This window comes from Gymnoscopelus microlampas (assembly GCF_963454915.1).
Source record: "Gymnoscopelus microlampas genome assembly, chromosome: 4".
Classification (NCBI taxonomy): Eukaryota; Metazoa; Chordata; class Actinopteri; order Myctophiformes; family Myctophidae; genus Gymnoscopelus; species Gymnoscopelus microlampas.
In genome coordinates this window covers 31,574,673-31,588,312 of record NC_139941.1, presented here as the reverse complement: position 1 = coordinate 31,588,312, position 13,640 = coordinate 31,574,673, and the positions used below count along the sequence as shown (strand labels likewise).

Sequence of the window (13,640 nt, the reverse complement as noted above, 5' to 3'; positions counted from 1 at the left end):
AATGGATTGATGACACAAAACTTCATATGGAACTCATGCAAACAAGTGTTAAAGACGTGGCACCCAGTGACAGTATCTCAAACGCGCCACGAAGGACCAGCAGGACTTCTAGTCAGGCTGGATCTGGAAAATCATCCACTGTTAAATCTGTTGCTTCATCTGCAGCTTCAGCACGCCTGAGAGAAGAGGCAAATAGAGCAGCTCTTGTCGCAAGATCAGCTGCACTGAAGGAAAAGCAAGCGCTGGAACTGAGGGAAGCACAGTTACGTGCTGAAAAGGAGCGATTGGAGATGGAAACAGCATTGGCTGTCTCTGACGCTAAAATCAAAGTATTCAAAGAAAATGAAGCACCTGAAGGACTAGAAGGCATGAATGCACACGCCATGTCAAGGACATCGAACACTGCAAGAGCACACCATCATGTTAAAAGTGAAGTTAACAGGTATGTTTCTTCAGCATCTAAGAGCAGGCTGGAGAGTATTCCATTTGTTATTGACACGCCTGTAGTAAAGCCTAAAATGCCTAATACACAACAGCAGTTTAAATCTTCACCTGCTGTCCAGCCGATTTCACAGCAGCCGATGCCACAGCAAAATGACACAGGTGATTTGTACAGAGTAATGCAACGACAGACTGATATCACAGAGCTCCTTGTGAAGAACCAACGGCTAATTCGCTTACCACAAAGAGACATTCCTTTATTTCATGGAGATCCACTTGAATTCATAACATTCATAAGAGCATTCGAACACGCTATTGACTCCAGAGCTGAGAGCAGTGAAGACAAATTGTACTTCCTGGAGCAATATACCAGAGGAGAACCAAGGGACCTGGTAAAGAGTTGCCAGCACATGACAGCAAGCCGTGGCTACAGAGAGGCATTACAATTGCTTCATAATCGCTATGGAAATGAGCTTAAAATTGCCACATCGCTGATGGAAAAGGCATTCAAGTGGCCTCAAATCAAGTCAGAAGATGGAAAAGCGCTAAGCACCTTCTCACTATTTCTTCTGAGCTGCCGCAACACCATGGAGGACATCAAGTATATGGATGAGCTTGACAATCCCACAAACATGAGGATTATAACCTCAAAGTTGCCCTACAAAGTCAAAGAAAAGTGGAGGTCTGTTGCATTTGAATTACAAGAAAACAAAGGTCGCAGAGCCAGGTTTGCAGACCTGGTCACATTCGTAGATCGGCAAGCTAAACTCATCATGGACCCACTTTTTGGAGATCTGCTGGATGCTGCCAAAGGTGAAAAGAAAGAAAAAGGAAAACAGGATTCAGGACGTGGAACAAAGAAAGAAGTAAAGAAGGAAAGTAGCTTTGCTACCAGCATTACTACTGCTGAAAAAGAGCAAGTTAATGCACCAAAAGCCAGGGCTGAAGGAACAGGACCTGTTAGTGCTTTCACCAAACCATGTGTGTGTTGTGACAAGAACCACACTATGGAAGATTGTTACAAGATGAAAAACAAAACACACAAAGATAAAATAGAGATTCTCAAGAAAGCAGGACTATGTTTTGGTTGCCTTGTTAAAGGTCATGTCAGCAAGGACTGCAAAAAACGAATGACATGCCAAGTCTGTTCACTGAAACATCCTAGCATGCTACACTTTGCAAAACAAGAGAAGTCTGACAGGGAAAACATGGATGAAGAAAAGGTGGAAGATGGCTCCACAGAGCACACAACAGTTACCAGTGCGCTGGTGACAATTAACAGTGAAACTAGTACCTGCACTGGGGCCGGAGATGACTGCATCCTTGCCATTGTTCCAGTCCAGGTCAAGTTAAAGAAAGGCAGCAAGATAGTGGAGACCTATGCGTTTATGGACCCTGGCAGCTCTGCTACCTTTTGTACCAACACACTTGCAAGCCAGCTGAACCTACAGGGAAGACGCACAGAACTTGATTTGACCACCATGAGTCCTAAAATACGTGTGGAAAGTTATATACTCACTGACTTGGAAGTTAGCGGGCTCCAGAGCAGCAACTTCATCGATTTACCCAAGGTCTTCACTCAAAAGAGCATTCCTGTATCAAGGAAGAATATCCCATCACAGAAAGACATTGAGAAATGGCCATATCTCAGTGAAGTCACACTACCTACCATCAATGCCGACGTGGGACTTCTCATCGGAACCAATGTCCACAAAGCATTAGAACCATGGCAGGTAATCAACAGCAGAGACAATGGGCCATACGCTGTTAAAACAGCACTAGGATGGATAGTCAACGGACCACTAAAGGAGCATACAGACACTGACACAGAAAGTGATGCATGCACACAGGTTACAGTGAATCGTGTGTCCATTGAAGATGTGGAGCAGCTGCTAGTGCAGCAGTTCAATCAGGATTTTCCTGAGCGTATGGGTGATGAGAAGCAGGAAATGTCACAAGAAGATAAACAGTTCATGGACTCTGTGACAACCTCTGCATACCACGCTCATGGTCATCACTACATTGGGCTTCCAAAGAAGAACGCAGCTGTCATTATGCCAAATAATCGGAGTGCTGCTGTGCAAAGAGCACTCACTCTCAAACGAAAACTCAGTAAAAATCCTGGGTTCCATCAGGAGTACAATGCTTTCATGAACGACATGATGAGCAAAGGCTATGCAATCAGAGTACCGGAGGACCAGCTAAGCAAGCAGGATGGTAAAGTGTGGTACATCCCACATCACGGGGTTTACCACCCTCAAAAGAAGAAGCTGCGCGTGGTCTTTGACTGCGCTGCTCGTTTCCAAGGGACCTCATTGAATGACGAGCTACTTCAGGGTCCAGACTTTGCAAATTCTCTCATAGGAGTTTTGTTGCGATTCAGACAAGAGAATGTTGCTGTTATGGCGGACATTGAAGGAATGTATCATCAGGTGAGAGTTCCTGACGATGATGCCAACCTGTTTCGCTTCCTCTGGTGGCCAGACGGGGACATTGGACAAGACATGGTTGAATACCAGATGACTGTACATGTGTTTGGTGCAACGTCTTCTCCGAGCTGCGCTAACTTTGCACTACGAAAGACTGCAGAGGAAAATAGAAGCAAGTCATCTCAGGAGGCTGTGAATACAGTGCTCAACAATTTCTACATTGATGACTGTTTAACATCTGTCAGCAGTGAAAGTCAAGCCATTGCACTGTACAAGGACCTCGTAGCACTATGTGCCTCAGGAGGATTCAACTTGACTAAGTGGACAAGCAACAGCCGGGACTTTCTGGCAGCTATTCCAGAAAATGACAGGGCTAAAGATGTGAGAAACGTGGACTTGAGTCAAGATGTGCTGCCAATAGAAAGAGCACTAGGAGTGTTATGGTGCATAGAATCAGACACATTCATGTTCAGGATTAATGTAAAAGACAAACCAGTCACCAGGAGAGGAATCCTATCAACTGTGTGTTCAATCTACGACCCATTAGGTTTCCTCTCTCCATTCATTCTTCCTGCAAAGTGTCTTATGCAGCAGTTAAGCAGAGAGAAGCTTGCGTGGGACGAGCCCATCCCAGAGAAGCTGTCCCAGAGGTGGTTTCAATGGCTGAAAGACCTACATCAACTGGCTACATTCTCTGTAAGCAGGTGCATTAAGCCTGTTGATTTTGGTGACATTAAGACAGCTCAAATCCATCACTTCTCAGATGCAAGCGAGAGTGGATACGGAGTAGTGTCATACCTCAGGTTGACGAATGATCAAGCTCGTGTTCACTGTGCATTCCTACTAGGGAAGTCGAGGGTAGCACCCTTGAAGCAAATGACAATCCCTCGGATGGAATTGACAGCAGCAGTTGTGGCTGTGAACATCGACAAGATGATAAGAAAGGAGCTGCAACTCAATCTGCTGGACTCAACATTCTGGACAGACAGCACAACTGTATTGAAATACATAGAAAATAACACGCTGAGATTCAAAACATTTGTTGCTAACCGGATTTCCACCATTCGAGACACAACCAAGCTGTCTCAGTGGAGGTATATCAACACTATGGACAACCCAGCTGACTGCGCTTCTAGGGGCCTCACAGCGAAAAAGTTGATGAGTCACCAGAGCTGGATTCAGGGACCATCATTCTTGCAAAAACCTGAAGATCAGTGGCCAGCCAGATTTCATAACTCAGGGGTTGAAGAGGATGATGTGGAGGTGAGGAGATCAGTCACTGTACACCTCACACACATAGCTGAACACACAAACACTGTGAATAAGCTGTTCAACTACTACTCTAAGTGGTACAAACTAAAAAAGGCAGTAGCATGGATGCTTAATCTCAAAGAGATACTCCGAGAACTGAGTAAGAAAAGAAAAGAGCTACAAGCAACATACAAAGACTCCCAAACTGACACACAAAAAGCTACTGTGGCACAACAGATGCAAGCCTACAAGACAAAAGTTGGCAGAGGAGATCTAACTGTTGAAGATCTACAAAAGGCAGAGACAGAAATCATTCGTTTCTGTCAAAATCAAAGATTCCAAGTAGAGATTTCAACATTGGAAAAGGGAACACACAACCTGAAGAGGAGTAGTCCTATATATAAGCTAGACCCAATGCTCCAGGACGGGATATTACGAGTTGGAGGCCGCCTCAGCAAGTCTGCTATGCCAGCAGAGTCCAAGCACCCAGCTATCATCCCAAAGGATCTGCACATCACCTCTCTGATATTGCAAGATATTCACATAAAAATAGGCCACTGTGGGAGGAACTACATGCTGTCACAGCTACGCCAGAAGTTCTGGATTCCTGCAGCAAATTCCGCAGTAAGGAAATTCCTGTCAAGCTGTGTCATCTGTAGGAAGGTCAATGCCAAGAGAGGAGAACAAAAGATGGCTGACTTGCCGAAAGATAGACTACAACCAGACAAACCACCATTTACAAATGTTGGTGTGGACTATTTTGGGCCTTTTATGGTCAAAAGAGGACGAGCCACTGTTAAAAGGTATGGTGTTTTGTTCACTTGCTTAACTACAAGAGCAGTGCACATAGAGGTGGCACACACACTGGACACTGACTCCTGCTTGAATGCAATCCGGCGGTTTGTGTGCAGGAGAGGCCACCCATCCATCATGCGGTCAGATAACGGCACCAATCTGGTTGCTTCTGAACGAGAGCTTCGTGAAGCAATAAAAGGCTGGAACCAGACAAAGATACAAGATTCACTCCGTCAAAAGGGGATACAGTGGATTTTCAACCCGCCAGCGGGCTCACATTTCGGAGGGATCTGGGAAAGGCAGATCCGATCTGTGAGAAGGATACTGAAGTCTGTGCTAAAGGAGCAAGTTGTTGATGACGAAGCTCTCCAAACGCTATTCTGTGAGGTAGAAGCCATAATTAATGACAGGCCAATCACAAAGTCATCCGACGACTCAAACGACCTTGAGGCCTTAACCCCTAATCACCTCTTGCTATTGAAGCGAGAACCCTTGCTCCCACCAGGACTGTTTGAAAAAGACGACCTGTATTCTCGTCGCAGGTGGAAACAGGTGCAGTACTTAGCAGACCTGTTCTGGAAACGGTGGGTGCGTGAATATTTACCCCTCCAACAAGAGCGTCAAAAATGGACACAAGTCAGGCAAAATCTCAAACCTGGAGATGTTGTCATGATCGTTGATGACTCAGCCCCGAGAAACTCCTGGCTCTTAGGAAGAGTCACTCAGACCATCCCAGACTCAAAGGGACTTGTTCGTAGAGTGCTGGTCAAAACAAAGACAAACATTTTAGAAAGACCAGTTGACAAGCTATGTCTTGTGTGTGAAACGGACTCTTAAAAGAGACATTGAAAAAACTGAGAAAGACTGAAAAAACTGAGAAAGACTATGTGACATGGACACTCATTTGACATGTTTATTTTGTGTTTTGAACAGTACAACTGTGTGTTTTGGCACTTTTTTGTTATTCTGTGAGTAATTGTCAGCCTTATTGTCTTCCAATTAGGGGCCGGAAATGTAAGCGCCAAAACTGACCTAAACCCATTTTGAGTGTTTTATACTGTTATTGTATTTTTGTCTATTATTATTGTGTTATAACCAAAGGGACACAGTATTATTATTAGTATTTGCATATTGTGATATTATTTGTTTACTAATATCAGGTATTGTTTGTTTGAATATATTGCCATATTTCTGAAACTTCTGTATTGTTCTGAGCTACTGCGCATGTGAAAGTTGACCAGTGACGTCAGGTTTACAGGGAAGCGAAAGTGAGAGTTAGTCTAGATGATGTAACTGCAGGAGCAGGACGATACAAGTTTTTGACCGTAACTTCGTAACCATAACCGTAAATGTAACCAGTGGAATCGTGTTTTATTATTTTTTTGTTGCTGTTGGAAAGCCATTTACTATTTTCAAGAGGATCCTATTTGAGAGAAGCTCAGGAGGAATATTCTGTTTGGATGGAAATAAAAGATTGGACTTTTCAATAAACCCCCTTAAAATACACGACGATCTCCGCCATTCCTTGGATGTTGTAAGTTGCAAATATAACAATAAGAAGTGGAGAATTCTTTAATGATATGAGTACGAGTCAATACTACAGTTCTGCATCAAGATCCCAAATTTGTCTATAATAGTGGATAAGTAAAGTCGCCATTATAGTCATCATAAATGAGACTAAATGAGATTATATAAGGTCTGGGACTTCAGATCTAAAAAATAGACTTCTGTGAAGGCACAAATTACAAAGGCATTTGTAGTGATGACATTAGGCAGTGTGTCACTCATATAAGTATTTATGTTTGTATCCTGTCTTGGAACACTGTTACATGTGGCACAGCAAAATTGTTGTATTTTATTGTACATAAAATACAGTATGCACACGAATACTCAAAAGAGTATATACCAGCTATAGCAAAGCTTCATTTACAAAATATGAATGTCACAAAATGGAAGCAATGTGACTACACAAATATTGGAGTGAAGCTTCAGACAAAACCGTGTCAGCGAACCTCAAAGTGATTAAAACATATATAATACTGAATACTTGAATATACTCACCACCCAAAGGAGATTAGCCTAGCACAGCAGATATTACTTTTACACTGGTGAAATACATGGTTTGAATCCAAGCCAGAATGGTGCACAAATTGTTCAATGATACTGGTGATGTACACACATACATATATCCATAACCATCTAGTACAATGGTGTATTCTGTCTTCACTGAGGACAATCTGTAAATAATGTATTAATACCTGGCTTGGCTGTTGTTGGTTCTTGTTTTTTGTTTGTCAGAAAGGTGGTGCTGGGATGAACTCTTGCCCAATCTCAATTTATAGATGATTACACACAAGGTATTGTCAAATCATAAAATAACCGTGCACATCTCTGGCAAGTTGACTCGTACCTGCTTGGTTTTGCTGCATTAATTGTGTGCACAGACTATTGCCAACTGCACTGTATGTACGTACATGTGTTGTGTATGATACAATAAAATGTGTTTCAAAACAACACTGGATCTGCAATATTTATTAACAGTGAGTTTAAAATGTTTCCCCACTAAATCTACAATATCAATCAAATGAGTGTCCAAAATGATACCCATTACATTTCAAGCTTTCAAAATTCATATTGATTTTGTGGAATTCATTGCTCAGGTGAACTGCCTCTTTTTATTTAACCACACAACTGTCTTCCTATGTTTTTGTCTTTTAACGTTATGGTTATGGCTGAATAGTAATTAATATTGACTATATTTCTGTAATAAGCTATAATAATACTATAATAGACACTAAAGTAAAAGATGTTAGTGTTCCATACATTAATGATTAAGCAGCATTAATACAATGCAATATCTGACTTTGACACAGTATGTGAGATGGAGTTTACAAGCGAGCTCTTGACCCTTGTCCTTTTTGTTGCACAATCTGACCAAAGAGCCTTGCTGCTTCTTGAGCGCAGCCTCTGTGAATGGTGAGTCCAAAACCTCCATGGCCATAGTTGTGGATAACCTGATTGAGAACAATGCTATTATACACCTGTCCATCGCTAAAATACAATGACTAAGATACACATGAACATTGAGGCAACTTACTAAACTTGGTGACTTACCTCCATTGTAGTTGAACCAGTTTGTATGGTCTCCCTCTCCAGTCTTACTTTATTCCGAACAGGCCTGAGACCCGCCCAGTCCTCTACAATCCTGGCATGCTGATACCAGAGAAGGGCAAGTTGTATGAGGTTGCATTACATAAAGGATTGACTACATTTGACCAAATATACTACCCTACTATATCAAATACACTTGAGCCTAATTTATACTTTGCAGCATGATGATGTCACTTGCTGAAAATAACTGTTTTTCAAGTGAACATTTTGAGTTAAGAGACAGTGAACTTTTTTAAGAAACTCTTTTTAAGTTATCTTATACAGGCAATGATTCAATATCATGTCACCTTCAGGCTGGGCTCCAGTTTGCAAGCCTCGTCCCAGATTTTCTTATGGTCAATAGAGTTGTTTGCTTCACTCCAGTTTCCCAGCTGGAATACACCTCCAACAGTCACTAAACGACTTCTGCACACAAAGAGGTATTTGGCCACAAAGGATTATTGGATATAAAAACACTCTAAAATGAAATAAGGTACTGTGAATGTGTGCAATTTAGCAAAATTAGGCCGATGCACGTTGGGAACTATGCCTGTTGGGGAACACATGCCCCTCTGGTTATGCAGTACCTGTTGTACCCGTTGTCAGAGCACTTAGTGCAGTACCCAGACAGACAGAAAGATCTCCATATATGGGCATAAAAGGGACACAGACAGATACAGGGATTCTTTGGACTGTGCCCAATCGGCACAACACACTCAGGTCCTCTGTGATACAAACGCCAAGTTTGAAGTCGATCGGTTATGCGCGAGACAGTCAGACACACACACACACACACACACACACACACACACACACACACACACACACACACACACACACACACACACACACACACACACACACACACACACACACACACACACACACACACACACACACACACACACACACACACACACACACACACACAAACACACACTGAGCTCAATAACTACCCTGGGATGATATATGGTGAATTGTACACTCCTGTGGTAGAATTATGGGTAAGAATCCAGTGTTTCAGCCAAGGTGCATCCACCTGAAATGCAAAGAGATAAAGATTAATAGCAATGGCAGTGTTCATTATGTAACCAACCACATAAGACATTTTCCATTCTTTCCACTCTTACCTTCACTATCTGTCCCCGGCCTGGTTTGAGCTCAGGGTCAGGCTGGAGGTCTCCAGATCTTATTCCTGTACAATTGATGATGACATCTGCCCCCATTTCAGCCAGCTGAACACATACAGTATGAGATATAAGACATAAGCTACACTTATCAGTTGCTAAAAGGTATGTGTTATTTTAAACAATGGCATTTCATCTTTCCCTTTTTAAAGACGCAATCTGGAACTTATTTTAATCAACATAATGTTATCTTAACCAATCTTTATGGTAGAGTAGTCTCTCAACTATTTCATTGAGGAATTTAGGTTAGGGCACATTTTAGTTTACAAGTAGCCCTGCCGGAAGCTTATACGCCCAATATCTCCCCTGTCGAATGGTGGATCCTGTCTTGGCTGATCAGTAGATGTTTGGTTTCACACAAGACCTGGCTTTGAATCTCAGGTGTTATAGTTACAATTAACTCTCTCCATTGGGAAAGGACATACAACTTGTGGATTGCAGCTTTAATTGCAACTTTCTTTGAATTACATGGAATTACTACTCTCTGTAAAGTGAAGGTGTTATAGACTGTGGGTATCAAATGGCATTATTAAAAGCTTTCTGAATTTCTCAAAGATAAGAGTCTAACTAACCTCCTTGAAAGATTCAATTTTCTTCTGGTAAAATGTCACATTCCTCTTCTCCAACCTGATAATAATAAATAAAGATAATACAGTTAGATCAAGAAATGTACAACAGAAAAATATGTCATCATGCTGGTCGATGGCAGTCGATGACTGCAGCTGTAGTGTTTTTTATTTGCTTGTTTTAGGGTTTTAGGAGCTGCTTTGTGCTATAAAGTAACATTTAATAGTTAAGTAAGGCTCACAGAAAAAACAGCAAAACCATTAACAGAACAGGATCAAGTGAGGTACTATAGCAAACTATGCGTTTATCACCGACCTTTGCTTTAGATAACATTGGAACCAATAGAAGATAAAAATAGGACACTACTTATTGCTTCTTAATCCGTTTATTCTGTCTAAGTAAAATCATGTGATGCATGCAAAATAATTTACAGAATAAGTAAATCACTCACCAATCCATAAGCCATGGTAAGTAGCTTTTTCCCTCCACCATGAGAGCAGTGTTGAACCACCCACAGCTACACAGTTGGCCACATTGGAAAAAAGTGTTAATATTACTTATTATTATATTCAAAAAGCGCAGCCATGAAACATTCTGCTAATATGATTTACAATCGAATATTAGCCTGTTATGTCTGACGGTATGTTCTGTGATGTGCATTACACTTATGCAAGTCTATAAGTTCAGGTAATGAACATAGTGTAATATATCTGCGTCTCAGATACTCGTTATATGCCTCAGATACACAGCTGACCTGCTGCGCTTATGCTCAACTTATTGGAGCACCGGATTCGGTGGTGACTCTCTTGTGAAGGGAGAATTTTTACATTGTCGTTTTGTCTCTTGTACAACCAAGCTAGCGATCAAGACTTGAGTTGTGTGTGCACCATGTGTCTAGACATGCTGGTTTATTTATTATTCTTTATTTAGACAGTATAGTTGTTTCAGGGGTTATATTGAACATTATAAACTTATAAAATAAATATTTTGTATTTTGTTTATATAATCTTGTTGTTCCTGATTCCTTTTTCACCAGTCTCTCTTTTTTTTAAAATAGTTATTAGCCTCATTCCCTAAACTACCCAGACTAGAGACCTAATAATGACAAATTCAACAAGAACATACTATACCTGTATCCAGGAAACAACTCTAGCTCTCGCTTTGTGAGATGTCTAAAGCCCAGAACAATATCTTTAAATGATGGCTCCTGCAAAACCCACACACACACACACACACACACACACACACACACACACACACACACACACACACACACACACACACACACACACACACACACACACACACACACACACACACACACACACACACACACACACACACACACACACACACACACACACACACACACACACACAAAACTGAATCAACAACTATGATAACATTCGTTATTTCAGAAGCCTCTCTTCGCTGTGCAAATTCACAGTTTGTCTATAGAAACCTCATTAAACCCTGAGCCTACATACAGAGCAGTCTATAGGGCCTCGACAGGAATTTTATCCATGCCATGGACCAGTTCTTTGTTTTGCTTAACACAATCCTCTATTCAGATGGACAGGGTATTGATGGACGCTGCTTGCATAGCTATTGAATGACTGAAATTGCATTCATATAATGTTAAGACATGGATGAGTCCTTTGAGGTTATAATTATTTACTAGCCCATTAATTCACAGCCCAAGTTTTTTATTACACAATGCCTTTGGGTTGTAAAAATGCTTCCCGTGCCAATCAAATGTTGCACATTTATCTTACTAGGTAAATATATAATTTTTCCATGGACACTGTTCTACTCACCGGTGCAGGCTCCATGCAGACATTGTAGCCAGACTGAAGGAATACACCCATTTTTATTGAGTCGGGGGAACTGAGGAAGCTCAGCAAGTAGTCAAATGTCTCTTTATTCCATTGTCTAAACAAAATTAAAGCATTACATTGATCATTGTTTTATTTAAAGAGTACTAAATAATATATTTAGCAGAGTAAATCCCAATGCACTTACGTCTCCTGGACATTTCCCTTGTCATAGAGGTATGGTTGCCAGAAACCTGCAGCTCCATCACTAGTGGTCAGAGGAGTAAAACGGTCTGCATACACCTCAATGGTCAATGGACTGACAATGGAGTGGTACTGCTCATATATGCTCTGGGCTGTTGACAGCCCAATGACACCTGCTCCAATCACTGCCACTCTCATGTCTGAAATTATGGGCAATATTTATATGTAAACCTGTATATTAAATGTGAGACTTGAAGACAAGATTAATGTAGGCCTATAGTATATATATCATATATCATATTTATATATATATATATATATATATATATATATATATATATATATATATATATATATATATATATATATATATATATATATATATATATATATATAAATAAGCGTGTGTGTGTGTGTGTGTGTATATAATGTGTGTATCTATCTATATCTACAGTATATCTATATATCTATATCTATATCTATATCTATATCTATTATATATATATATATATATATATATATATATAGATATATAGATATATAGATATACTGTAGATATACGTAGATACACACATTACACACACACACACACACACACACACACACACACACACACACACACACACACACACACACACACACACACACACACACACACACACACACACACACACACACACACAGATAAACAATTCAAACACTAAACCGTTTGTGCAAAGACTGTCTGATAGCCTGGCTAACACTACCAGCTGTTTACTGAAAAGCAATCATCAGTCACTGTACCAAAACTTCAGATTAATTATGCTGGTCATAGCCGATAGGTTACGTTTGTCTGACTGCATTTTTATAACGGCATATGTTGTAACAAGTGTTCTTTCACTTTCACACCATATAACCCGAACCTGCAAAACAGCAATCCTCAACCTACAAAAGTTTAGACATGTCAGATCTAAAGTGCAACGACATTTGCAATTCATATTTTACAATATCAAGAGAGAAACATGTTGCAGTTACCTTCCAAGTTGTAGGTTTACAACTTGATTCTCCCAATTAAAATGCGGAGTGTACTCTCTGTCACATGGTATCGCTGAGTCCAACCCTTGCTCTGGTAGGCTACTCATTTACTGCATGGTCTGTCCAGGGTCCAGTGGGTAGCACTAGCACCAGTGGTGGAAATAGTACTCACATATTTTACTTAAGTAAAAGTATTAATACTGCAGTGTATAAATACTCTTTTACATGTAAAAGTCCGGTATTCAAAATGCACTTGAGTAAAACCACAAATTGGCATCAAAATATACTTAAAGTACCAAAAGTAAAAGTACTCAGTATGCAGAATGTCCCATTGCACAAGTTGTCATTATGTCTAAAATGTGTAATTTATTTATTTTTGAAAATAGCAGATCTACAAGCTCACAACAGGTCCCACCGTCCCATCACGACATGTTGTGAGCTTGTAGATAATCAAAATCTAAGTAACTAGTAAATAACATTTTCAAAAAACTTTGGTGGAGTAAAAGTACAAACATTTGCCTCTGAGATGTAGGCTACAGTGGAGTAGACGTATAAAGTGAAATGAGCCTACTCCAGTAAAGTAAAAGTACCTCAAAATCGTACTTTTTAAGTACAGTACTTGAGTAAATGTACTTAGTTACTTTCCAGCAGACTGTTCACTCAATATAGCCTATGCTATTTCCCCGACGAGCATCACATCAGGTGCAATCGTAGGCCTATACTATACTACGATTATCGCAGGGTAGGAAAACAGAAGTATTCAGTCACGGTGACCATGGCTGCTGTCA

The 13,640-nt window shown here is 40.6% G+C and overlaps 1 protein-coding gene across 1 annotated transcript; it reads right to left on the bottom strand.

Annotated features, from left to right (window-relative positions):
* Window positions 1–7,804: 7,804 nt before the first annotated feature.
* On the bottom strand, window positions 7,805–12,036 carry LOC311044538 (D-amino-acid oxidase-like; the record flags this gene model as incomplete). The annotated part of the gene is made up of 10 exons (XM_084056199.1): window positions 7,805–7,930; window positions 8,031–8,129; window positions 8,375–8,492; window positions 9,023–9,105; window positions 9,197–9,301; window positions 9,826–9,880; window positions 10,272–10,337; window positions 10,951–11,027; window positions 11,638–11,752; window positions 11,843–12,036. The coding sequence occupies 10 exons, from the start codon at window positions 12,034–12,036 to the stop codon at window positions 7,805–7,807; spliced, it is 1,038 nt and encodes a 345-aa protein (XP_083912325.1).
* Between the last annotated feature and the right edge of the window lie 1,604 nt (window positions 12,037–13,640).